General features: G+C 41.3%; 1 protein-coding gene across 1 annotated transcript; it reads left to right on the forward strand.

Annotated features, from left to right (window-relative positions):
- Positions 1–11,288: 11,288 nt before the first annotated feature.
- Positions 11,289–27,969, forward strand: LYPD8 (LY6/PLAUR domain containing 8). Its single transcript, XM_019433146.2, has 6 exons — positions 11,289–11,420; positions 13,615–13,724; positions 14,110–14,229; positions 16,060–16,227; positions 18,046–18,183; positions 21,475–27,969. Exons 2-6 carry the CDS (start codon positions 13,670–13,672, stop codon positions 21,762–21,764), a joined length of 771 nt encoding a protein of 256 aa, XP_019288691.1. The 5' UTR covers positions 11,289–11,420; positions 13,615–13,669; the 3' UTR covers positions 21,765–27,969.

The raw sequence follows: 27,969 nt of genomic DNA on the forward strand, positions 1-27,969 counted from the left end.
AACATGACAGTACAAATGCTTTGGGATTCAGCAAAGGCAGTCCTAAGAGGAAAATACGTTGCAATCCAGGCCTATCTCAAGAAACAAGAAAAATCCCAAACACAAACTCTAACAGCACACCTAAGGGAACTAGAAGCAGAACAGCAAAGAAACCCCAAGGCCAGCAGAAGAAGAGAAATAATAAAGATCAGAGCAGAAATAAACAATATAGAATCAAAAAATTTAAAAAAAACCAGGAGAACAGATCAATGAAACTAAGAGATGTGGGTTTTTTTTTTGAAAAAATAAACAAAATTGATAACCCCCTAGCCAGACTTCTCAAACAGAAAATAGAGAGGATCAAACGAAATAAAATCCTGAATGAAAATGGACTTATTGCAAAGAATTCCTCAGAAATATAAACAAATATCAGAAAATACTATGAAAAATTATATGCCAACAAACTGGACAACCTGGAAGAAATGGACAAATTTCTAGACACCCACACACTACCAAAACTCAAAGGGGAAGAAATAGAAAATTTAAACAGACCAATAACAAGAAAGATATGGAACCCGTTATCCAAAATCTCCCAATGAATAAGAGTCCTGGACCAGACGGCTTCCCTGGGGAATTCTACCAGCCATTTAAAGCAGAGTTAATAATATCCTTTTCAAGCTGTTCCAAAAAATAGAAACAGAAGGAAAGCTTCCAGACTCATTCTACAAAGCTAGCATTATCTTGATTCCCAAACCAGACAGAGACCCCACTAAAAAGGAGAATTACAGGCCAATATCCCTGATGAAAATGGATGCAAAAATTCTCAACAAGATACTAGCAAAGCAAATTCAACAGCATATAAAAATAATTATTCACCATGATCAAGTGGGATTCATCCTGAGCTGCAGAGCTTGTTCAATATTCACAAATCAATCAATGTAATATATCACATTAATAAAAGAAAAGATAAGAACCAAATGACCCTGTCAATAGATGCAGAAAAAATCATTTAACAAAATACAGCATCCTTTCTTCATAACCCCCCCCCCAGAAAGTCAGAATAGAAGGAACATACCTAAACATAATAAAAGCCATAGATGAAAAGCGCACTGCTAATATCATCCTCAATGCGGAAAAACTGAGAGCTTTCCCCGTGAGATCAGAAACATGACAGGGGTGTCCATTCTCACCATTGTTATTTCACAGAGTTTTGGAAGTCGCAGCATCAGCAGACAACAAAGTGAAATAAAAGACATCAAAATTGGCAAAGAAGAAGTCAAACTTTCACTTTTCTCAGATGACATGATACTCTACATTGAAAAAGCAAAATACTCTACCAAAAAGCTGCTAGAACTCACACACATATTCAGCAAAGTTGCAGGATACAAAATCAAGGTACAGAATTTAGTTCCATTTCTATACACCAATAATGAAGTAACAGAAAGAGAAATCAAGAAATCGATCCCATTTACAATCACACCAAGAGCCATAAAATACCTAGGAATGAACTTAACCAAAGATGTAAAAGATCTGTATGCTGAAAACTTTAGAAAACTTATAAAGGAAATTGAGAAAGACATAAAGAAATGGAAAAAAAACATTCCAGGCTCATGAATTGGAAGAGTAAATATTTTAAAATGTCAATACTACCCAAAGCAATCTACACATTCAATGCAATCCCAATAAAAATTGCACCAGTATCCTTCTCAAAGTTAGAACAAACAGTCCTAAAATTTGTATGGAACCATAAAAGACCCCAAAACGCCAAAGTAATATTGAAAGAGAAGACCCAAAGCGGGAGGCATCACAATCCCAGACTTTAGCCTCTACTACAAAGCTGTAATCATCAAGACAGCATGGTATAGGCACAAAAACAGACACATAGACCAATGGAATAGAATAGAGACTCCAGAATTGGACCCACAAAAGTATGGCCAACTAATCTTTGACAAAGCAGGAAAGAGTATCCAATGGAAAAAAGTCTCTTTAACAATGGTGTTGGGAGAACTGGACAGCAACATGCAGAAGAATGAAACTAAACCACTTTCTTACACCATAATAAAAAATAAACTCAAAATGGATGAAGGACCTAAATGTGAGACAGGAAACCATCAAAACCCTAGAGGGGAAAGCAAACAACCTTTTTTACCTCAGCTGCAGCAATTTCTTGCTCGACACATCTCCAAAGGCAAGTGAATTAAAAGCAAAAATGAACTATTAGGACCTCATGAAGATAAAAAGCTTCTGCACCACGAAGGAAGCAATCAACAAAACCAAAAGGCAACAGACATAATGGGAAAATATATTTGCAAATGACATATTGGATAAAAGATTAGTATCCAAAACCCATAAAGAATTTACCAAACTCAACATCCAAAAAAACAAATAATCCAGTGGAGAAATGGGCAGAAGACATGACTAGACACTTTTCCAAAGAAGGCATCCAGATGGCCAACAGACATATGAAACCATGCTCAGTGTCACTCATCATCAGGGAAATACAAATCAAAACCATGCTGAGATACCACCTCACACTGGTCAGAGTGGCTAAAATCAACAACTCAGTAAACAACGGATGCTGGCCAGAATTTGGAGAAATGGGAACCCTCTTACACTGTTGGTGGGAATGCAAATTGGTGTAGCTGCTCCTGAAAACAGTGTGGAGGTTCCTCAAAAAATTAAAAGCAGAATTCCACTATGACCCAGCAATAACACTGCTACAAATCTACCAAAGAATATAGGAGTGCTGATGCATAGGGGCACATGTACCCCAATGTTTATAGCACCACTTTCAACAATAGCCAAATTATGGAAAGAGCCTAAATATCCATCAAATGATGAATGGGTAAAGAAAATGTGGTTTATATATGCAATGGAATACTACTTGGCAATGAGTAAGGATGCAATCTGGGCATTTGCAGCAGCGTTTGTGGAAGTAGAAGGTATTATGCTAAGTGAAATAAGTCAGTCAGCGAAATACACATATCATATGTTTTTACTCATATGTGGAACTTAAAAAACTTAACAGAAGACCATGGGGGAGAGAAGGGGAAAAATAGTTACAAACTGAGAGGGAGGGAGGCAAACCATAAGAGACTCTTGAATACAGAGAACACACAGAGGATTGATGGGTGTGGGGGAGAGTGGAACATACATGATGGGTATTGTAGAGGGCACCTGTTGGGATGAGCACCAAAGCCAAGAGCACACTATACACATTGTATGTTAGCCAATTTGACAATAGATTATATTAAAAAATAAAATAAAATAAAATAAAATAAAATAAAATTAAATTAAATTAAATTAAATTAAATTAAATTTTGGCCTGACTAGTTTTTATGTCTTTTATCTCTGCCATAAGGAACTCCCTGAAGTCTTCTATATATCCTTATGGTTGTTGTTTTTATTTTTTTGTATTTTTTAAGTTTATTTATTTATTTTGAGTGAGAGAGAGCATGAGTGGGGAAGGGGCAGAGAGAGAGGGAGAGAGAATACCAATCAGACTCCACATTGTCAATGCAAAGCCTGTAGTGGAGTTCAACCTCAAACTGTGAGATCATGACCTGGGCTGAAGTCCGATGCTTAACCAACTGAGCCACCTAAGTACACCTATGATTGTTGTTAAATTCTGGCTCAGGCATATTACTCATATCTGTTTTTATTTGATCCCTGGCCATGCCCTCTGCTTGTCCTTTCTTTTGGGATGTATTCCTTCATCTTGGCATTTGTCTAGGTTTCTGTCTTTTCTCTGTGTTAGGAAATCCCATTTTGTTTCCTGCTCCTGAGAGTAATGGCTTTGTTAAGAAGAGTCTTATACTGTCCAGGACCTGGCATTTCAGGAAATGTTTCTGGTGTATGCTGTGTGCACTCTGTGCTGTGTTTTGGCTGCTCTTTTCCTCAGTTAGGCCTCTGTAGGTTTTCTCCTTGTCTCCTGTGGATAGTGTTTGGACCTTGGCTAGTGTGTGGTGAGTTTTAACTATGTATGCTCTTATTTGCTTGTTGAAAGAGTTCTAATCCTATTTTGACTAGAGCTGAAACTTTGTAGCACTTTATGGTCAGTAGACTTGGTGTGTGTGTGTGTGGGGGGGGGGGTTTCTGGTCTTCTTGTGGAGGGGACCATTGCTCTTTTTCTCAGGCACACTTGCTTTAGCACCTGCAGAATGCAGGGGGTGGGATATGGTGTAGGCAGCTCAGGCCTCCACTATTAGTGCTGTGTTGCTCACTGATGTCAGTCCATGCTGATGGACAGAGGACAAAAATGGTAACAGCTCTCTTCCTTGTTCCTGGAGAGGGGAGTTGGTGCATGCTGCTGTTTGGGAAGCCCTTATAGAAGAGTGAATTGTCTTCCCTAATGTCCCAGATGCCTGCCTTCACTCTATGTACAGGCAATCTGCCCACATGGAAGCATAGTACAACTGTGTTTTATCTCAGGCATGCTGACTGTTTCAAACTCCAAATTTAGGGACCTGGCCCAGACCCTATGCTGATCCTCTGGTGAAGGTGTTGCTCTGCTGGGGCTAGTGTGTATTTGTCCCAGAAGAGCAGTCACACCATCTAGCAGGATCTTGGTGTATAATATGCAGCAAAAACCTGATGTCCAGGTTAGCTGCCCCCAGCAGGTGTCTCTGCCCCTATGCTAAGGGACTGGGCAGTACAATAACACATAACAGCTCTTTTGCCCCCTTAGAGGCAGTGCCACCTCTCCCAGATGTGTTCCAATAAGGGGGTAACTTGTCTTCTAGTGTATCCCAGGGTATCCTCAAATTGTCTTTTCTGCTCCCAGGTCTTTACCCTCCTTTTCCACAGGAGCACCAATGCACCCTCTAGGTTTCACCCAGCCATGGCAGACTTGAAATGTCAGTCTTTGAGCTTTACTGGCTGTAAAGCCTCATGCTAATCAGCCCTTCTAGTTTTCCTAAACAGTGATTTTGGGAAAGTGTTTTCCCTGTGCAATCCTCTGTGCACTTCTCTCTGTCTGTCTCTCTCTGTCTCTCTCTTTCTCCTCTGTCCATGATCAGGGGTCCTTCCCCTCCATAGCAGCCACAACCCTTTTCTCCCCGAAATCACATCTCTACACCTCCTAACCTTCCACAATGTAGCCTCTTCTCTCCCTCTTGTTGTAGAGTCTTGTCTCTCAGTCCTAAGATTGATTTCTTGTGTGTTCAGAATGATTTTATATTTATCTAGCTATGTTCAAGTGATAAGGCAAGCATAGGGTCCTCCTCCTACTCTACCATTTTAACTTTTCCCATCTTCTTAATCTTAATGACTGCATTTGAATTCAGAGAAAAGACTTGAACTCTGGGGTCTGAAGCCCCAGAATGGTTAGCTTTGTTAGAATAACACACTTGAAACTAGACTGAATTCTTCACTTATAGTACTTTCCTGGGGTACAAAAGGGGGGATGACATGGAACAAAGTCACACAGCCCATGAGAACCAGAAATAGAAACCAGCTTTATGTTCCATACACTATTATTGTCACCAACATCAATATAGTCTTTTCATAGTTTCATCCTTTAATAGCTCATTTAATATGTCTGAAATGGTATCATATTCCTAAATAAACATTCCATTTGAATGAGTCACAAGGACATGGAAATCCTGTCCTTATACCCATGAGTTAATAGACACAGCCTTGGAAGCAAGCTACAGGAGATATTCTCATGACTTGTCTGTTTTCAGCTGCCTTTGTACTTTTTTTCCCCTTCCTTTAGTCCTGACAGTCTTTCCTAACTCTTCTCCATTCTAGATGCTGTTTTTAGAACATGTTGGCTGAACAGAAGAATGAGTTTCATGTCCTAGACTCCCAAACAAACATCTGGAACTTCCATAGGGTTTCTAGATTTTATTTTTAAAAGAAAGTATAGTAAAAGAAAAACATACACACTACAAAACAGCACTATCATTTGTCATCACTATCACCATCAGAGTGATTGGAAACTATTTATCACACTTTAATGAAATTGGCCAGTTTTGCCTATTGGTGGAGGAGCATTCTGTGACAGATTGGTGGGAAACAGCAGACAGCTACATCTAGAAAGATCCTGAGTCAACTCACTTTTGTCCTGGGCCTCACAGAGGAGGCAGAAGGAGGGAAGGAAGGTCCTGAATTATCCTTTTTTCTTCTGTGTCTATCTCTCCTCACCTCTCCCTAATTTCTATCCCTCTGTCTCTTTTAATGAAGGCTCCACTCTTCTACTTTCTCTCTCCACTTCCCATTCTCCAGAGAAATTCAACTCCACTGAATACCAAGAGACATGAACTACCTCATGCTTTGTTTCTTTCAGGAGTCTCCCCAGTACCATCACTTTGGGCTCTGAACAGCTGCTAATGGAGGCCATTTTCTGTCCAGGGTTTCTGGTTCTGAAGAGTGGAAGGATGAGAAAGGAGGTAGGTAAACAGATCCAGTTCAGACTCCTCAATAGTGGAAGTACCTGCAGTTTACCTCACTCATTACTCAGAGGGCAAAAGTGGGTGTTAATATTCTTCCCAAGACAATGTAATTCAGTCTTTTATAAAGAAAGCACATCTTCCTGTCAACATGACTTTGACTCTGCTCCACATGGACACAATAACCTTGGCATGATGTTTAAGGGATGTTGGTTAGTCTGGCTCACCTACCTCATTTGTTAGAAATGATGTAGCCAGTGGAGAATTATTTCTCTTTATGTTTTGTAGATGAGGGCAGGAGGTCACCATCCATTCTCTTCTCGGTAGTTATTACTAATTTTACCATCTTATAGATAAGGAAGTTGTGATTCATGGAGAAAAGTTAACATAATAGCTAGTAAATTACAAAACTAACTTTGAACACCCATATCCTGCCAACAAGTCTAGTGCTCTTTGCACCTAATCTAAGCTTCTTGTAAGAACCAACATAAAATATTGAAGTGAGCTCAGGAGGGGGTGAATACTAACCTTGTGATTCTTCCATAAACTGGTGTTCCTCTGCTCAGTCCCTTAAGCAAGGCATGTCTTTCACCAACGAGCCTTTTTTTGATCATGCTTTTTGTCCTCTTCTGGGAGCCATCTGACCTCCTTGTCTTTGTATGGTTCTTTCTCACTTATCAGAGATGTCTCCCTGCCTTAACCCAATTCCTTCCTATCTCAGCTACCATTTTGTTTCCATCTCAAGTCTTCGATTTGCAATTATCTTTATTTGCCTGTTTACTTGTATTAAAAAAATGTTTTCTTGTTTGTTTGTAGTTGTTATCAGCTTAAATCTTAGGGAGGGCAAGGGCTTTGTATTCCCACTATCCAGAGCTTGGCATAAAGGCACTAACATATATTTTCTTGAATAAATGAGGACATTTAGGTCTTAATTGTCAGAAAAAGGATTTGGGGAAAGGGGCCTCCATTTTAATTTAGTGCTTTTTGTGTGTCAGCCACTATGTGAGTCAGTATCTGTGTGAAATAGACATTTTTCTCCTTTTGTTTTGATGGAGATGCTGAGAATTTTAAACAAGGTTACAGACCTGATAACTGGTGTAGCCAGGTGTCAAGCCAGGCCTGTCTGTTTGGTTTTGTTTTTCCTCATCAGTCCAGTGGAGGTCCACAAGAGTAGATCATGCAAACAAACTGATTTTATATAATGTTGGATGCAACAATTCTTTCAAAAGGCCTTGCATTTAGAGCCAGGAGTCTATTGGGAAATGGTCATGTTGAAAATTTCCTGAGATAATTCTTTATTTAGTACTAGACAGGTTGCCTGCCACAAAGGAAGACCAGGTAAACTTTGAGTGACTAAATTAATGATAATAGCCACATTTTCTTGGGCTAGATTTATAATAGTGTATGCATTGTGCAAAAAGCATCATGGCTTTCCTCTTAATCTTTGTAACACATTGGGTATTGTGGATGTCCCTTTCTTTCAGGTGAAGAAACCAAGACTCAGAGAATGAGTCTTAAATGAACTGTTTAAGCTCAATCAATTGGTAAGTGACAGAGGAGCACTCTGAGGTCAGGCTTCATCTTAGCCCCTGCTCTGTGTGGCTTTGTGTATTCTCCCGGGCTATGAAGTCACTGGTGTAAGCTCATAAAGTGACAGCAGTGGGAAGCATCATTTTTGGAGCCCTTTCAACATGATAAGTACATACAGAATGTCAGTGATTTCCTTTAAGCCTCAGAACAGCTCTTAAGAAGTAGGTGGTATTGCTGTCTCCATTTGACAGATAGGGAACCCAAGACTCAGGGATTGTTATCTTGCACAGGGCATGGACTATTGGGGAGGCCTATCTCTTAGAGCATTCCCATTTTCCCTGAGTGGTGTCTGCAGATCAGGAATACTTGGAAGAGTAATTTAATGATTTTAGCTCATTTTCACGTTTTCAAGCTGGAGGAACAAGCCAGGCAATGAAAGTTCCCTGAAGCAAACACAGATGGAGAGCAGGTGGAACATGGGTGAAGGACATTTAGCTGAGTTTTTGGCTTAGATCTCTATTGGAGTTTCTGTTCTGGATGTCCTGCCCTGACCCTGCCTACCTCTGCAAATTTATTCTAAAATGGAGTGCACTTCTCCGAGAACTCATTGTCAAGCTTTGTTGATGGTTTAGGAAACCCATTTTCCACATGGCTTTCAGGTTCACACCCCAAAGAAGCTCTCCAATATCTGGGTGAGTTTTAGCTTACCCCTGCTGAATGGTCATGAGGACAGCCAGCTTTGTTCTCTTCTAAGGTGATAATAGAACCAGGGTGCCTGAGGCATGCCCAGTGTCCTTAGTTTAGGAGGAAAGTTAGATTGTGTGTTGAGGTCTTTCTTCTCTTGGGTCCCTGGACTTCTTGGCTAGTCAGAAGGAGTGTCTGCTTTAGGGCATGCGTTTTTATAATGTTTCGTGACTGATTCCAGCTTTTTAGTTCTGATAGTTCCATGCTGACTATGGAATAGAACGGGAGGAGGGAAGGTGGGTCAATGTTCCCAACCCTGGGGCCGAGGCTGGCCCTACATGAGCTGTGTTGGAGTGGAAAGAATATTGGCCCAGGTGTCTGAAGGCCTAACAGAGAGGCCTCTTTGGGGCTCAGCATCCTTATCTGTCAAGGGGGGTTATGATACCCATCTACATACTGTCTAGACCTTGGGTAGGGCAAATCCAGGACTGCTGTGAATGGCTGTGTACAGCTGAGCTCCAGGGCTGCAACCAAATCACTCAAGATCAATCCCCACCTCCCATGTCATTGTTGTTATATGACATTAGAAACAACACAATGGGATGGGGTGAGGAATGAAGAAGGAAATAAATAACGAACAAGCATTTCGTTGAGGTCTGATGTTCCCATTTTATAGTTGGGGAACTCAGGCCCAGTGAGACAGATTAATAAGTAACTTATGTGGCAAGAAAGGCAAAGACCGCATTCAGATCCAGACCTTCCTAGTTGCCTTTGGCCCATTTTCCTGGGCATCTGGTGCCTTCTGAGAAGGATTAATGTAGATTAGCCTGATTCTCCTGTCAGTTTTCAGTGTGTTAACAGAGTGGTCCCTGGGGCTGTTATTGTGCCTTTCAAATCCCCCATCTTAGGCTGGGGAAAGTCCAATGCATAGGCCTTTTCTTTCACCACATCCCATTGGCTACTCCTGCTACCACCTCTCCTAATGGGGTGTCCCAGGTGGCTGGAGTGAAGACATAACAGATTCTGTAAGGGAGGGACTTACCTTTGTTTAGGAAAATGCTGTTATAGCCATCCTGAGGGTAGGAGAGAGCAAGAGAAAAGAAGGGATGGTCAGAGGCTCTGCTTACAAAAATGACCCAAATTTCACCTTCTTCATGAAACCAATGCAGACCTCCTTATTTAAAATTGAATCCTGTGTTCCCCAGCATGCTTGGTCCTTCACCTTTGCTTTTGCTTTTCTCTGTCTTTTCATCAGAGCAGTCACCACATTCTAATCTACTCTGTAATTTGCTTGTTTATCACTTTATGTATGTTTTCTGTTTCACATTCATGACTACACTCAAGGAGGGCAGTCTCTGTCTCTTTGCTCAGATACCTCCCAAATGCTTGGAGCAGACCTGATGCATAGTGCAAAAAAAAAAAAAAAAAAAAAAAAAAAAAAAAAAGTTTGTTGAATGAAAGCATGAGCTTGGGAAAAGAAGGGAAAGCTGAGTGACAGAGTAGGTCAAATGGATAAGTAGTATTTTCAGGATGCCTGGGTGCTCAGTCGGTTAATCATCTGACTCTTGATTTTGGTTCAGGTCATGTTTTCATGGTTTGTGAGATGGAGCCCCCCATCTCAAGTTGGAGCCCCGGGTCAGGGCTTGGGATCCTCTGTCTCCCTCTCTTTCTGCTCCTCCCTGGCTCACGCTCTCTCTTTCTCTCAAAATACATACATACATACATACATACATACATACATACTTTTTTTTAAAAAAACAAAGGTATTTTCAAGAACGGGGAACTCCAAGTTTAACTGCAGGCTGGGGATATTGGTGTGATGTGGTGTGTATGTGTGTGTGTGTGTGTATGGATGTTCATGCATGTGTGTGTGTGTGTGTGTGTGTGTGTGTGTGTGTGTGTGTCTGTGGTTTATGATGTGTGTGAATATATGTCTGAGTTTGTGTGTATGTCAGTGTGTGCATGAATGTGCATGCATATGTGTCTTGAGGTGGCAGGGACAGCAGAAAGAAGAAAAGAGCAGGTAACTCCAGTTTATTCTCAATGCCAGGAGCATCGATGGCACAATGTGATGCTGCTGGGAGGTGCTGACCCAGGTTCTTATCAATAGTGGCTTCCCTGATGGTGAGGCTGGATGAATTCGAGTGTTGGTGTTGGCAGCAGAAATGCTTGTGGGCCCCTCACACAGGTGTGTAGGATATGCTGCAAGCAAGGGCTTTGTGACCCCTCTACCCTGTAAGGTTGCACAGTGGGTTTTCCCTCATCTTGGCTAAAGGACTCTGAGACTTATTGAGGCCCCATGGGGCCTGACTCCCCTTTCCTAAGCTGCATGGACTCTATGTGACCTGATTCTGAGTTCTGACTCTGCCTGAGCTGTGTGATCTTGGGCAAGTCTCTTATGTTTCTCTCCTGTGCCTTCATTTCCTTATCTGTAAATGGACTAATCAAGGTGACTGCTTTATCAAGCTGGTATAATGTGAGGCTTGTGATTTATTAACAGATACTGTAATCCATTCTGTGGGCCACAGCCAACATAAGACCATGCCTGAGACACATCTTACTTCTTGCATGCTTTGCCAAAGGCAGGCCTTAACCAAAGTTGCACTCAAATTCTGGAAGCCTCAGATATTTGACCAAATGCACAGCTGCCAAAGGATTAAGCTCCCTGTGGCCCTGTGACTGGGCAGAGTCCAGCCTGACCCAGAAGTCCCTCCCTGCAGGTAGCTGTGGTTTCTGATTGTGTAGTCACCTGCTATATAAGGCCCTTTACACTCCTGCTCTAATCCTCTGCTGGGATCCACCTTCTGTGGGCAGTCTCCAGGACAGACTCTGAAGGTGAGGGGTTGAAGCCAAGCTGTGGGTGGGGGGAGGGTGTCCCACCTTGAGAGGAGCTGAAACCAAGGGAAGGGCATTGTGGGGGTGGTTGCGGTCCAGGGCATTCTCATGGCTCTGGCTTCTTTAGCAACACTCAGGAAAGGGAAGGCTGGTGAGGAGAGATGTGTGCATTGTGGGGTTTGCTCATGGTATGTGCTTTGTCCTTTTCATACCTGCTCTGAACTCTGCTTGCCTGTGTATAAAATGAAAGCAATTGTGGTAGAACCCTCTCAGGCTATTGAAAATACCCAATTATAGAATGAGTGGAAGGAAGTACTTTGCAAAGGGTTTTTTTAGATGCTGCGTGTTCACATTTTCCATATGAGGCTCCCTTTCCCAACCTCCACCTCACTGGCTTCAGAGGTGGCAAGCAGGGCCCAAGTTCTCACCACTCCAGACTCTGACTCTCTGCCATGTGTCCCTGGACTGGATCCTGATCTCTCTGGGCCTCCTTTATTTCCCTATGAAAATGAGGCTAATAATCATGTTTATGCCACAAGGAGAAGCAATTTATGTACCAGGCATGGCTGCTATGGCCTCTTTACGCTCATCTCTTTACCTCCCTTTCCATCCTCTTCCACACTCACAAGGCTTGAGAAGACCCTTCCCAGGAGGCTCACCCCCATGAGCCTCTCTCCCTACTGGGGTTCCTGAAGCCTGGAGGGGTCATCGGGCATGGGGACATGCAGGGTGCAATGAAGAGAACATCTGCCACAAGCTTCAAATTAGACATACTTAATTTTTCTCCTTGTATTTTTTTTTTTTTTATATTTTGTGGCCATTAGATAATATATGGGCCCATCTGCCTCCCCTGATTGAACTAGTTTCTTTTCATTTTCACCAACCCCTAATAAGTCAACTAAGAGATCATAGTTGAAGTGGTGTGTGTGGTGTGTACATGTATGTAGTGTGGAAAGGTAAGAGGTGAGAGGTGGGCTGCAGCTCCCAGGTGAAGGTCAGTTCTCCCTATCATGGTGCAACTCAGCTTTGGAGCTTAAAGGATTCAGAATGAAGTCCCAATTTTGACCTAACAAGCTGAGTGAATTTGGGCAGCATTCATTATCTCTGTCTATAAGTTTGCCACCTCCTGAGCAGAGCAATAAGCAACACTGTGCGCTGGGACTTTCTGTGATGAAGGAAATGTTCCAAAGTTGTGCTGGCCAATAAGCAGTCACTAGCCAGGTGACTGAGAAACAGAATGCTGGTTTTTTTCAACATTTCAATGAATCTAAATTCAAATAGCCACATGCAGCTTGTGGCTACTGTTTATAGGGTAAATGAGCTAACAATCAGGAAGGACTCCGTGCAGAGCCAGATACTTCCCCTCCTTGCTCCTTTGATACATGGGCAAGATGAAATTCTGGGAGCTCTGATTCAGGATCCTAATGAATACAGAGAAACTATAGCTATCAGATGATTGGTGGATACAGAAAGACTGCTGTGCTGGAGCCTCTGGTTCAGTCCTGTAGCCTGATTGTGTTCAGGCCTGGGGCTCTGGTACTCACATGAGTTTGAGGCAGTGTGGGTGGTGGTTAGGGGCCTTAGCTAACCCCAGCTCTATCACCTCCCAAGAATGTGACCTTGACTTTGAGTGATTTATTTAACCTCTCTGGGACTTGATTTTCCCTACGAAATGAGGGCGATGTTAATAATAGTTCCTGTCTGCTAGGGTGGAGGCATTACATGAATTAAAGAACACAGAGTGCTCAGAATAAAGTGCTCAATAGGTGTCTGCCCACTGGGGTGGTGATGACAACGGTAAGCCCCTCAATTATGTGTATGAGGCCAGATATTAGCTAGAGGATTACATTATGCTCTGGGACAGGAAAGCCCAGCTTTCTTCTTGGATCCCATTCCCAGTGGGGCTGGCAATCTTCTGCTTGCCCATCTTGTACCTGAAGTGGCTCCGTAGGAAATGCACAGGCTGCGTTTTGTATCTGTGTGTAGATGTTTCTGCAGGCATCCAGAATTGGGGAAATCCCAGACTGATGCACATAAAAGGACAGCATAGAAACTGCATCACAAATCTGTGCTCACAGCTAAGAATGCTGACTCTTTCTTTCACAAGGATGGGCTGTGTGCTGGGCTTATCAAAGTATGATTACAATTAGGGGATGTTCCAAGACCCCAGACTGCCTTATTTGTGTCTCTTCAGGCTTAGAGCTGTACAGCCACAGTCCTTGTCCTTGTGAGACACCAGATCCAGCACCATGAAAGGCATCCTCCTTACCTGTATCATCGCGGCACTTGTGGTAACAGCTGTAGGTGAGGGAAAACAATGACACCCTTTGGGAATAAAGACCTCTTTTCACACCTCATCAAGGTCTTCTGTTCTTGGTGCTCTGGGGTTCTCTCATGTGGCCTCTCATGTCAAAGTCTGGTCAGTGGATAATGGGAGACTTCTCTGTGCACACTGGTGTCAGTGGAGCTGGGGCTCTGTGCTGTGGTTATTCCCACTGGGAAATGGTGGACAGTGGTGAGAAACTAATGGGGGTGGCTATATCTCACAGCCTCAAGTTTGGGGGATGCCAGAGGGAAGGGATACCTCCCAGCTATTCCTTTAGCTTGAGATGGATGTGGTGCTTTGTCCATAGTACACTCTATAAGTGTCTCCTGAATGTTGACAATGTTGGACATCTTGTCTCCCCAGAATCCCTCAGTTGTGTGCAGTGTAATTCATTGACAAACTCCTGTGTCAACAGCAACATCACTAGGTGTCCCTCAAGTGCCAATGTCAGCTGTACCAGTTTCTTGGCCAACTCTTCTCTAGGTGAGTCTGGGATGCTATAACCCCCCATTTCTGGGATTAGCATGGGGCAGGAGCTGGATAGGGTGGCGAGGGAAGAAAGGAAGGCTGAGGAAAGGCCCAGCTGTGCAAAGAGAGAGATGGGCTCATGGATATGCCTTCCAGAAGAAGCAAAATTCAGAAGTCAGATGAGAATGCAGGAGCAAACAGGCAAGCCCTTGTGGCTTTTTGGAATGGCTGCCCTTGACTGAAATCTCATTCTGTACCTGAATTAGTGGATGTGAGAAGCAGGGGAACCTCTTAGTAAACCGCAAAGCAGGAACTTTGCTCTGGGTGCTTGCATTCTTCCATTTTTCCTCCCCAATTTTCTCTGTTTCAGTGCTCATTCCTGTTCCAGACCCAACATACTTTCACTCATACTCCCTCCCAGGGTGTTTTCCTGGCATGATTGTTACCTCTCTCTCAGAGCACTTAGATTTATTTTTAACTTTTTATTATGGGCATTTTCAAATATGCACAAAAGCAAGAAGAAGAATATAATGCATTGCCATGTAACCACTATCCTGTGTCAATAATTATCAACATTTTGCCTTTTTTTGTAATAATATTTTATTTATTTTTTGAAATTTATTTTTTCTTTTGTTTTTAAAATTTACTTTTTTTTTTTTTTTTTGAGAAAGAGAGAGACAGAGAGAAAGTGGGGGAGGGGCAGAAAGAGATGGGGGCAGGGACAGAATCCCAAGCAAGCTCTGAGCTGCCAGAGCAGAGTCTGATGTGGGGCTTGAACTAATGAACCATAAGATCATGACCTAAGCCAAAATTGGATGCTTAACCAACTGGGCCACCCAGGTGCCCATGCAATGGTATTTTAAAGCAAACTTAGATATCATGTAATTTCACCTAAAAATACTTCACTATTCATCTCTGATAAGGACTTTTTTTTTTCTTTTTATGTAACTACCATACCATTATATGCCTAAGAAAATTAGCTGGAATTCTTTAATTTTCTGTAGTAGCCAGGGCATCTTAAAAATTTCTCAATTGTTTCAGATGTTGTGTTATAGTTAATGTATTAGAATTTATATATAAACAAAATCCCCACACTGTATTTTGCTGTCAGATCTAATATGTCCAATTTGTTTTATAACAGGAATCAATCATCATTTTGTTGTTGTTGTTCAATCCCACTGATTTGTTGGAGAAACTGGACCATTTGTCCTATAGTTGTCTCATATTCTGGCTTTGGTTAATTGCTTCTTTGTGGTGTCATTTCTTTCTTCCCCTATTTCTGGTATTTTCCTATAAATTGGATCCATGCTGCTCAGTAGAACTTTCTTCAATAATGGAAAAGTTTACATCAATGCTGTCTTATATATTAGCCTCATGTAGTTATTGGCCACTTGAAATGTGGTTATATGACTGAAGAGCTGAATTTTAAATAGCCACATATAGCTACTAACTACCATATCAGATAGCTCTGATCTAAAAGCTTGACTGTATTCAGGTTTAACATCAGATTGCACTTAGGACCATCAGATCTGCTTGGCTATTTTTCAAGATGCTAAGACTGATAAGTGCACTCTGGAATATTGGCCCGAACTACCATTTTCAAGCTCCTCATCAGTCTTTGTCCTGAAGTTTAGCCTGCACCTCTGCTAGTCTCCTGCTAAAGGAAGGAACTACCTCATGGGGAAAATTTTTTCTTTTTGCAGGAAACTCTCCCAAGTGTCTCTGAAATCACATTGAACTGAGGATATGTTTCTACTGTTTCCTAAAGCAGTCACTATTCAGGGTCTCTGCCCTCTCTGAAGCTTCAGCACCCAGGGATGATATTCTGTGTTTGTCTTTGTGCAGCGGCAGCCATTGCATTATATCAGGATAAGGCCTGCTCTGCAGACAACTGCAGGGAAGGAAGAGACATGGTTGAAGCTTTCACTGTCCACGTGTCTGGTGAAGAACGTTTTCACTTTACAAGCCAGTGTTGCCAAGGGAAGGAGTGTAATGACACCAGTGATGCTCTAGGTGGGTGCTGGCAATGTGCCATCCTCCCTCTGTCTACCTGGCCCTGTCCCTTCCTTTGCCACCTGTGGTTCTCACTCTCTGGGGGACATCTCAGGTCCAAGAGCTTCAGTACATATCTAAGTAATATAAATAGCTGACTTACAACAATTACAACAATTACAGGAAAATGGGAAAACCACCACTACTCTCATGCTTTCCTCTTTTCCAAGTACAGACAGAAATCACAGCACTCCAAGTTGGATGGAATTAGATGCTTATTAGTAGTTCTAAAATGTGGTTTCAGGCCCTATTTTAAGACTGTAGGTATTAAAAATTATGGCGAACTCCAGAGAACTTTGATTTATGTGATCCATATGATCAGTATTTACTGTATTAGAAATTTTAAAAATTAAAAAAATGTCCAAAAGAAATTTTAAAAATCTTTATTGAGGTTCCTAAAAAATAATAAACCCACATATGAACATTAATAACATTTTTAAATAGAAAAAAGCATATCTTCCAAAACAAAACATAATATTTAGTAAGAAAAGTGGCATTGTTACATATTTTCTCAAACATGTTTGGTTACTGGCTTAATAGAAGACAACCCAGTTGTCTTCTTTGCATTTGCTTGTGCATTTATTTAATCTGTTTCAATCTCTCATGTCATGTAACCTTTCAAAAACTCCACTGTACATTCATGAGAGAAAGAGAGTGAAAGAGGCAACGAACATCTTAGTATTATCATGAAAATGTTTTTGACCTTGTGGACTCCCTGAAAGATTCTTGGGTGATTCCCAGTAGTTCTTGGACCATAATTTGACAACTGTTGGTCCATACAAAGCTCTCTCTCTTTTTAGTGTTTATTTATTTTGAGAGAGAAAGAGCAGGAGAGGAACAGATGGAGAGGGAGAGAGAATCTCGAGCAGGCTCCTTGCTGTCAGTGCAGAGCCTGATGTGGGGCTTGAACTCATGAACCATGAGATCCTGACCTGAACTGAAATCAAGAGTAGGATACTTAACTGACTGAGCCACCCAGATGCCCCTCCTACCAAAGCTCTTTTTTCAAGGAGAAGAAAACATAGCCACAAAGGCAAGGTTAATTGGTCATAGTTCTAGCATAGGTCATTAATAGCAGAACTGGGTCTCAGTATAATTTTGGTAAGTAATGGCATGTGTTCATTTATTCAGAGAAAGATTTATTTATTTAAAGGTTTATTTATTTTGGGGAGAGAGGAACAGAGAGAGAGAGGCAGATATATATATCTATATCTATATCTATATCTATATATCTATATATATATATATATATAGAGAGAGAGAGAGAGAGAGAGAGAACGAGTTGGGGAGGGGCAGAGAGAGAGACACACACACAGAATCTGAAGCAGCCTCCAGACTCTGAGCTGTCAGCACAGTGCCCAACACAGGACTCAAACTCACTGTGAAATCATGACCTGAGCCGAAATTGGATGCTTAACAGACTGAGCCACCCAGGTACCCCTATTCAGAGAAAGATTTAGTGACATCTATACACTTATTGGCATGTTCATTATAGCTGTCTAATGTTGACATCGGTTGGTTTTCTTCTCAGCCCAACACAACCACTGACCATAGTTCTTAAAGACTGAATGGTTTGTAAGGGCAAGTGTGTGGGGTTGTGTGCTATAACTGTTTTGGGGGGATATGTAACTATTTGGCTGGGATGATTAGTGTCTTCATGCAATTGCCCATTCTCAAGTTCTCTCTGGCCAGCATATTTGCTTGCTTGTCTCCTTCAGTACAAGGCAGTGCCATGTTCTGTGTTTTAACACTGTTCTAAATTTCTCTTATTCTTCCCAGCTCCTCTACAGGAAGATGTGTCCAACAACACAGAGTGTCTTGCATGTTACGGATCTAATGAAACTTCCTGTAGTGTGAAATCCAGGAAATGTTATAAAGAAGAACGGTGTGTTAGTCTTGTTGCAGAATTTAAGACTGGTACGTCTTGGGGTTTTGATTTCCTTTTATGAGACTTGAGTTGAAAACCTATCAAGTGTTGGGTAATAAGTTCTAGGTTAACAAAAGAAGGCTGGGGGAGGTTAGTAGGATAAAAAGACAAGGTCAGAATGTCTTTGAGATAGTGAGGCTGTTAATGTAGCCTTGAGCTGTTTGCTATTTCTGCCACCTTAGTCCAGAACCATTCCTTCTGGGCTGTCCACCTCTTGAACCTTGTTCTACTGTGGCTTATAATCAAGCCAGGCCTGTTTAAGTGCATTGTGTCATTCCTGGCATTTATTTCTTTACTAGGTTGGGTTGTTCTGTGGGGGTGTGTGTTTGCTTTTATTTCCTTTTAATACTTAACACTTTTCTCTCTACTTGTCACTGAGAAGTGTCGGCTTATGACAACATGGATCACCTGACTGAAAGAGTTAGATTGGGTTTAAGAGCCAACAATTTGCTTTTTGCTATAGAAGTAATTTGATATTAACCATTATGAAATACAAGTTAACTATTTATTTATTTATTTATTTATTTATTTATTTATTTAGAGAGGAAGAGAGAGAGTAAGAGAGGGTCAGAGAGAGAGGGAGAGAGAGAATTCCAAGAAGGTTCTCTGCTGTCAGCACAAAGCCTGATGTGGGGCTTGAATTCACAAACCATGAGATCATGACCTGAGCTGAAACCAAGAGTCTGAGTCTAAACTGATTGAGCCACCCAGGAGCCCCACAAGTTAACCATTATAAAATACAAAGCTAATACTATACCCAAGTATTTAAAGAATAATACATTTATTAGTTAGGTTATGTTTATTACTGTTAAAAAGCAACCTCTAAATCCTCTGGCTCAATGTAACAGATGTTTGTTTTTTGCTCATATGGCAGTTTATTGCAGAGTTTTGGGGCCTGTGTTTCTTCCATCTCGAGGCTCTGGTTCCCACCTACCCAGAACTTGGCAGCTGCCTGCTATATTCTTTGAATCTCACCAATAGGTGGGGGAAAGAGAAGGAGTAGAGGAAGGCAGGAAAGTCTTTTTTTTTTAATGTTTATGTTTGAGAGAGAGAGAGAGGCAGAGAGAGGGAGACAGGGGATCCAAAGTGGGCCCCCCACTGACATCAGAGAGCCCCATGGGGGGCTCAAACTCATGAACCTACTGAGCCACCCAGGCACCCAGGCAGGCAGGTTTTTATAGGCAAGGCCTGGAGGTACATGAGTCACTTTCTCACATTCTGTTGGCCAGAACCCAAACTGCATTGGAGGGTGGAAATGCATTCTAATGGTGTCTAGTGGTGGGCCAGCAGGAAAGGAAGAGACATGAAGCTAAAATTAGAACAGCCAGTGAGTCTCCATCACAATACGGCTTAGAATAAAAATAGTTTAAGAACACCAACACTCAAGTACAATTTAATTTCAACTTTTGTTAATGACAATTATAGTATTGGAAATCCATGTTTACATGTAATTGCAGATTTTTCAGTGGGGTCAAACATCACACGTATCTTGAAGCTTTTTTTTACTTTTCTAAAGATTTTTTAGAAGAGTTTTAGGTTCACAGAAAAGTTGAGAAAAAGGTAGAGAGATTTCCACATACCCCATATGTGTTCCCACACATACATAGACTCCCCCTGCTATCAACATTCCACACCAAAATCGAACATTTGTTGTAATCTATGAACCTACATTGACACATCATTATTACCCAGAGTCCAAGGTTTACATTAGGATTCACTGTTTGTGTTGCATATTCCATAGGTTTTGACAAATGTATAATGACATGTATCTACCATTATAGCATCACACACAGTAGTTTCACTGCCCTAAAAATCCTCTATTAATCTCTTACCCCTGGAAACCTCAGATCTTTGTACTCTCCCCATAATTTTGCTTTTATCAGAATATCATATATTTGGAATCACATAGTATGTAGCCTTTTCACATTGACTTCTCTCATTTAGTGATATAAGGATTTTCAAAAAAAATTTAAAAATCCCTAGGATTTAAACACAGTTCTGATGTTTAATTCTAAACTATGTCTAAAGATAACAACAACATCAGAAAGACTTTCTCTTTCCACTCAGCTTGTTACCAGGTATCATTTGGTGCCAAGGATAGATTTTTTTTTAAATTCATAGTATTTGACTTAATCTGAAGACCAGACAGATCAAAGTGGCCATACATGTAGGGGTGTTTTTTTGTTTGTTTATTTTTGCCCACTTCCCTCCCCCCCCCCCAATACTGTAGACATGTGCCAAGCAACACATTTTTGTAGCTCACTCTAATTCAATCTCCAGCACTGCTATTTTCTATAGAAAAGTAAGTCATTGTTTTCTTCAAAGGGATTTGGAGAGTTTTCCTTCCTTCTCAAAGCAAGTTTGTAGCCCTTGTTCAGATAAGTAGCTAGTCCCTTCCAGGTTTTTCCTCCCCTGTGAACTGTCTGTTCCCCAGAGCTGTTTAAGTTGTAGCCATTAGAGCAATACTGGCACATACTATGAGCTCAATAATGGTAGTTGCAATCACAACAACATCTTCTTTGCAAATTCCCTTGGCCTTTTCCTAGGACTTGCACCTTTAACAGGGTTAAATACAATATAATTCAGATTTAGAATTAAGATCACCTCTAGTTTTCTTAGAGAAAATTCTGGCAGAGAGAACTCAGGTCTAAAGAAAAGTGGGGATGGAAACCAGAACCTGGAGGAGGGGAGTCTGGGAGAAGACCTTCCTGGACTGAGAGCAGAGGGGATGAGCCCATCCCTGGATTTTTTCACCTGTCAGCTCCTCAAGTAAACACTGGAGATTTGAGTCCCAGGCTTATTTCTGTGAGCTCAGGCTTGCATCCACCTTCTGGAGCTTCAGTTTCTTCTGGAGTTAGGTGGGGGTCTGTGTTCTGACCTATGTGGCCCCTCTGCTATTACCATTTGGTGTGATTTTGTTTTTTTAATGTTCATTTATTTTGAAAGAGAGAGAGAGAGAGAGAGAGAGAGCAGAGGCAGAGAGAGGGAGAGGCACAGAGAAAGGGAGAAAGAGGATCTGAAGCAGGCTCTGTGCTGTTGGTGGAGAGCCTGATGCAGGACTGGAACTCACAAACTATGAGACCATGACCTTAGCCAACATCAAGAGTCAGACACTTAACTGACTGAGCCACCCAGGCGCCCCTCCATTTGGTGTTCTTGATCCTAGGTCTTTCCTCTAAGCTCTTGTTTTAGATTTAAAACAGGTTTCAGGTTGCTGAGAGGCCTGTGGAAGAAGCACAAAAAGGGAGGTGAAGTCCTTATTGTCTCCATTGCATTCACAGAGTCTAAGACGCTTGTGCTGAAAGGCTGTTCCAACATCAGTAACTCCACCTGTCAGTTCCTATCTTCTGAGAACCGGACAATTGGAGGAGTCATCTTCCGAAAGTTTGAGTGTGTAGACAGTGCCAACACCTCCTCAACCGCCATTCCCAATGCAACCTTGACCACCCCTCCTGTTGGCAGCTCCTCAACACCCATCTCCAATGAGCCCACCACCCCAGATATGGGGTCCAAAGTCTCTTTCACCCCTGCAGCCTTTGCCAGCCTCCTTCTGCTGAGGCTGCTACTCTGAGATTCAACTGCCGTCCTCAAATGCCTCACCCTTCCCCTGTTAACTGCTCAGTAAATAGCAGTCACAGCCTTCCATGCAAAGCCCTGTGACAGCCACATTTTTCTCCATTATTAAAGCATTGGTACACTGGCTGGCCAAATCTGTCCTGATGTGCTCTGGGATGGGCTTCCTTTCAGCTGCTGTCCAGCACCACAACCCAGTTTCTTGCATTTGAAACCTGTGCACCTTAGTCTGTGGGCTCCCAGGACCTCCCTAATCTTCTCATCTTGCTTCTGAGAAACAGACCCTTTCACCTTATTGGCATTTTCTGCCTAAAGCCCCGCACTTCTGGGGACTGACATGTCACCATCCCCACCTGCACACAGTCATGCCTGTAATGCCCTGTGTTAACCCTAGGACTGATATCTGGCTCTTCAGTTATGGTCCTTGATATGGTCACAGGCCCACAGTGACATTGTCCACAGGTCCCAAAGAGGGGTGCAGAGGAGATGCTGAAGCATGGCAGACTCCCCTGCCTAACCTCACAGGCAGAGACATAATGCTGTTGGTGCTCCAGGTGACCAGATGTTTCATAGCCTTCACAGAATGGAACGTAGCTACAGAGCCCCAGTCCCTCTTCTTGAGAACCTACAATGAAAGACAGAGTTTTTGACTCCATATCAGATACCCAAGGAACAAGAAAGGTATTCAATCCAATAGACACAGAAGTCCAAGTTTAATAAATAAGGTGGGTCTTGAAATGGACTTGGAAGAATGGAGTTTTCTGTAATAAAATTTTTTTGAAGGTGTATAAACCAATGTGGGTCTTGATTGTCCAGGCTTGATGACAATGTATCAAGAGCAAAGCTACCATATGGCAGTAGCTCATCACCACATTCTTATTCGTGTATTTATTTTATTTATTTTTTATTTTGAGATAACTTGAGACTTACCAAAAAGTTGTAAAACAACACAGAGAATTCTAGCACTCCCTTCATCCACCTTCCTCTTATGTTTACATCTTACATAACATGCTACAATTACTGAAATTAGGAAGTTAGCATTAACACAATATTGCTAAGTAATAGACCTTTGCATTTCACCAATTTTCACTAATGTCCTTTTTTCTGGCCCAGGATCCAATTCTTTGCATTTAATTGCTATGTCTCCTCAGGCTCCTACACACTGTGACAGTTCTGGAGTTTTTCCTTTACTGGAAAGTTATTTTTCATAATGTCCTCCAATTTAAACTTGCCTGAAGTTTTCTCATCATAAGATTGAAGTTACACATTTTTGGCAAGAATGCCACAGAAATATTGTGTCTTTCTCAGTTCATCTTATTGGGAGGTATATGATGTTGATGTGTTGTATCACAGTTGGTGTTAACCTTAATTGCTTGGTTGAGATAGTATCTGCCAGATTTCTTCCCTTTGCCATTAATAATAGGCTAAATTGTGCTGCTATAACAAACAGGTATTAGTCAAAAATATATTTAATACAAAGGAATTTAATAACCACAGTTTGTTTCTCAGTTACTTAAACTTGTACAGATGTTTCTGACTAGGCAGATGTCCTGGGAAGCTATCCTCTGAGAGTGAGGAAGAACCCAGGCTACTTTTACCCCATGGTTCCCCCATGGAACTTCTTGGGCTCTCAGTTAAGTGTTCTGCATCTATCTGGCTTACAAGTTAAGAAAGAGAGAGAGAGAGCTTAGAGAGCCACACAGTATGCTCCAGGGGCCAAACCTGGCAGTTGCATCCAACACTTATGATCATAATATTGGCCAGAAGTAAATCACATGTCATGAGAGGAAGTAGTTTATCCACAGGCACCTCAAAGTCTCTGTCTCAGAGGCAGTATGACTCAATGATAAAGGATATGGTCTATAGAACCAGAGTATGGCTTCAGATTTCAGCCCTAGAACACTGAGCAGCAGATCTCACCTTTCTGTGCCTCAGTTTCCTACCTGAACTGCAGGGATAGTGATAATGCCTGTCACATTGGTTTGTGAGAGCTGCCAACATAGTTCATCTTGGCAATGAGTAAATATTAGACATTAATCATTTTTTTAACATTTATTCATTTTTTTTTGAGAGAGAGAAAGAGCGTGAATGGGGAGGGGCAGAGAGAGAAAGGGAGACACAGAATCCGAAGCAGGCTCCAGGCTCTGAACTGATAACATAGATCCTGATGTGGGGCTCAAACTCATGGACCATGAGATCATGACCTGAACCAAAGTCGGATGTTTAACCAACTGAGCCACACAGGTGCCCCTATTAGACATTAATAAGTGAATCTAGTTTGAAAGTGGCTCTTCCATATGCTCTAGGGAGAGAGAGGACAATCAGAAATGGTGATGTAGAAGGCACATACCTGGCCCACTTCCCTCAAAGCATGCTGACCTCACTACCTCCATGTCTCAGGATTCCCTCTCTCATCTCACCCCCTCCCCACACACTTCATGGCTGCTGACACCATGGCCCCATGGACTGTAAGAAGGCTCATCTGCATCCCCCTATGGCTGTCTAATCCAGGCAGCCAAGGGCACCACCAGAGCTGATCTGCTCTTAGAACCTCCTGGAATTCCCCATGCTCAGCATTGATGTGAGGAAGCAGTGGTATTTTTGGTGAAGTATAAAGTGTCACACAGGAATGGAAACCAGGATGCTGAGAATTGGGGAGGTGGCTGGAGGGTGAGAGGGCCAGATCGCAGGAGGTCTCTGCATGTTGCAAAGACTCTGGCATTAGACCAAGGCTGCGTGGAGCCATAGCATGAGCACATGAATAGGAGTGGGGTTAGGTTTCCATTCTGGGAGGCTCTCCCAGACCTCAGGGTCATGTGGAAAGACAGCAAAAAGACAGGACAAGGAGGGAGTTTAAATGGAGAAGTAGTGGAGACCTGCCCAGGCAGATGCTCTGCTATCCTGCTTTAATTGAGAGTAATTAATACCCTAGAAATGCACTTCTGTTTGCGCTGATGGTTCCTGACTCCTCACCCAGAGTAGGGAAGAGAGCTGAGCACAACTCCTGCTCAATGTCTACCTTATTTTTCCTGGTTGTCCATGCTTAACTCCAGACCCCTGTCATCTGGGCTAGGTCTTGGACTTACCACTGGGATAAAGCCCTTTGCTGCCAATTCTTCCTTAGTCCTAGCCTAGGCTCCAGGATAAGTCCTTATGGCTGAGGAGCTCCACAGAATTCTACACTTACACTGTACAGCTGGACTGATCACAAATGGCTTCATTTTCTTTCCATTGTACTTTTTAGTTTGTAAAGCTTTTTAGCTCAGGCTATTTTATTTAGAATCAGCTTTATTCAGGTATCATTTACATATGATAAAATGCATGTGTGCAGACTGATGAGTTTTGATAAACATGCCCACTATTCCAGTAAAAAAACAAGTGTTACCCCCACCCGCTGAGTTCTGCCAGTATCCCTGTAGTCCATTCGACTCCAGCCCCATGCATCCACTTGTAACTCCACTGTCCCCTCCAGGAAGTGACAGGGCAGATCCTTTGCTCACATTCCATCAAACTGAGCAGTTCTTAACTACCTGGACACAAAACAATGGCTTGGGGTGGGGTGGTCAGCTATTCCCAGCAACAACTCTGCCCCATGGAAGGGGAAAGTCAGGGGACCATTTCCACCCGACCCTTCCACCTAGTCAGTGTCTCAGCTGGGAAGACAGCAGGAAGGTTTGGAGTTTTCTTTGTGGGCTGGATATTGCATCTCTTGGTTGAATTATGATCTGAACCAAAACTCCAAATACTTCTTGATCTAAAATATTACCTGAACTAAAGCTAAAACCACTAATCACCGTAACTCTCATCAATTCCATTTTTAACTGGATGAGTGAATATACCCCAAGAGGATGTGAGAGTGATAATGGTCTTGAGACGTTCTGCAAGGGTCTTAAGTATCCAGGTGTGACTGTAGATCTGAGCACCAGAGGAAGTTTGAGGGAAAGGATGTCTTGGGGGTGGGAGGTGGGGTGGTGGACAATGGGCTCAGAGATGGTTGCTCTTAGGCTACAGAGACCAGCTATTTGGGTCAAGTGATTCCAAAGATTCTGGTGTCCTCCAAAGTGCTGCCACTAGCAAAGTTGCTAAAAGATATAAGGCTTCAAGTACAGTGTTTCAGGAAGAAACACTCTTCATGGAAGAAGAGTGACCAGTTAGAAGAATTTTGCTGAAGAAAATTGTAACCCATTCCCAAGTGATGTTTTAATTTGCATTTCTCTAATTATGGAGTATGAATATTTTTTCACATGTTTAAAGGCTACAAGGATTTTATATACATCTTACATATTTTGTCTGTTAATGTCTTTTCCTTATTTTTCCATTGAATTTCAGTTCTTGGTCCTTCATTTTTTTTCATTTTGATTTAATAGGTGCAGAAACAAACACTGTAATCATATCAGTAGTGTGTCTTGCAACTTTAAATTTACAAAAGAATAACATATTTTACTTCATTCAATCTTTATAAAATGGTTATGATATAAATTAATAAAATTATAATATAATTGAGCATTAAATAAACAACTGATGAAATAATACACAATTGGATACTAAGTTCCACAGCCTGAGCAGGTACTAAACATTAAATATTAATAATGAGCATTTAATATTATAATATTGAACATTTCTAATAATCTTTTAACAAAAAGGAGGCTTTAGGAAATGTAGAGTAATTGCCTTTTTAAAAAATGAGTAGAGTAAATGTTTTTCTAACCAATTTAAAATGAAAATCTTATAGTTTTTTTTTTCCAGAACTCATTGTCCTACATGGTTATATGAATAATATCCCACATGTAAGAGCTTTACTTTTGTTTTTTGTTTTTTTTTTTTTAAAGTAAATTTCATGCTCAGCGTGGGCTGGAACTCATGACCCTGAGATTGAGAGTCAGATGTTCTACTGACTGAGCCAACTAGGCTTCTCTTAAGAGCTTTACATTAATAAAACTTAAAAAGTTAACCATTTTAGCTAGTGGCATTGAGTACATAAACAGTGTTGTGCAACCATCACTGATAACTAGTTCTAGAATACCTTCATCATTCTCAAAAGAAATCCCATACCCAGTAAGCAGTCATTGCCCTTCCTCTCTTCCCCTGGCCCTTGGCAAACACCAATCTACTTTCTACTTTCTGTCTCTATAGATTTGTTTATTCTGAATATTTTATATCAGTGGAGTCATTTAACATGTAGCCTTTTATATCTGATTTCACTCATTTGGTATTAATGTTTTCAAGGTTCACCTATGTTGTATCATATATCTGTATTTCATTGTTTTTAATGGTTGAAGAATATTTTAATGTACAGGTATACCACATTTTGTCTATCCACTCATCTGTTGATAGGCATTTGGGTTTTTCCTACGTTTTGAATATTGTGCCAATGTTACTGCGCACATTTATGTACAGATTTTTGTTTGAACCCTTGTTTTCAACCCTTTTAGGTATATACACCTAAAAGTGGAATTTCTGGGTCATATGGTAATTCAGTTATTGAGGACTTTCCAAATTTTTTCCCACAACAATTGAACTATTTTACATTCCTACCAGCAATATATAAGATTTCAAGAAAACATTGTTATTTATTTATTTTTATTATGGCCACATTAATGGGTGTGGAGTGATATGTCATTGTTGTTGATTTGCATTTACCTAAAGATTAATGATACTTGAAGATTTTTGTCACCATTTAGTATCTTCTTTGGAGAAATTTCTATTCAAGTCCTTTGCTCATTTTTAAAGTGCTTCCCCCCCTTTTTGTTGTTGCATTGTAAAAGTTCTTCATATATTCTGAATATTAGACTATCATCAGATGTGTGATTTCCAAATAGTTTCTCCCATTCTGTGATTTGTATTTTTAGTTTCTTGGAAGAGTCCTTTGATGTGCAGAAAGTTTTAATTTTGATGAAGTACAATTTTTCAACTCTTTGTTTTATTGCTTATGGTTTTGATGTCATATTTAAGAAACCATTGGCAAATCCACAGCTATGAAGATTTACTTCTAAGTTTTCTTCCAAGAGTTTTATAGTTTAACTATTATATTTAGGTTTTTGATCCATTTTGAGTTAATTTTTGTGTATGTGTGAGGTAGGGGTCCAACTTTATTCTTTTGTATATGGATATAATGTGATCCCAGCACCATTTGTTGAAAAGACTATTCTTTCTCTATTGAATAGTCTTGTTAAAAATCAAGTGAATAAAGATATATGAACATA

Source organism: Panthera pardus, unplaced genomic scaffold, assembly GCF_024362965.1.
Source record: "Panthera pardus isolate Hobbes unplaced genomic scaffold, ASM2436296v1 HiC_scaffold_1, whole genome shotgun sequence".
Lineage (NCBI taxonomy): Eukaryota > Metazoa > Chordata > Mammalia > Carnivora > Felidae > Panthera > Panthera pardus.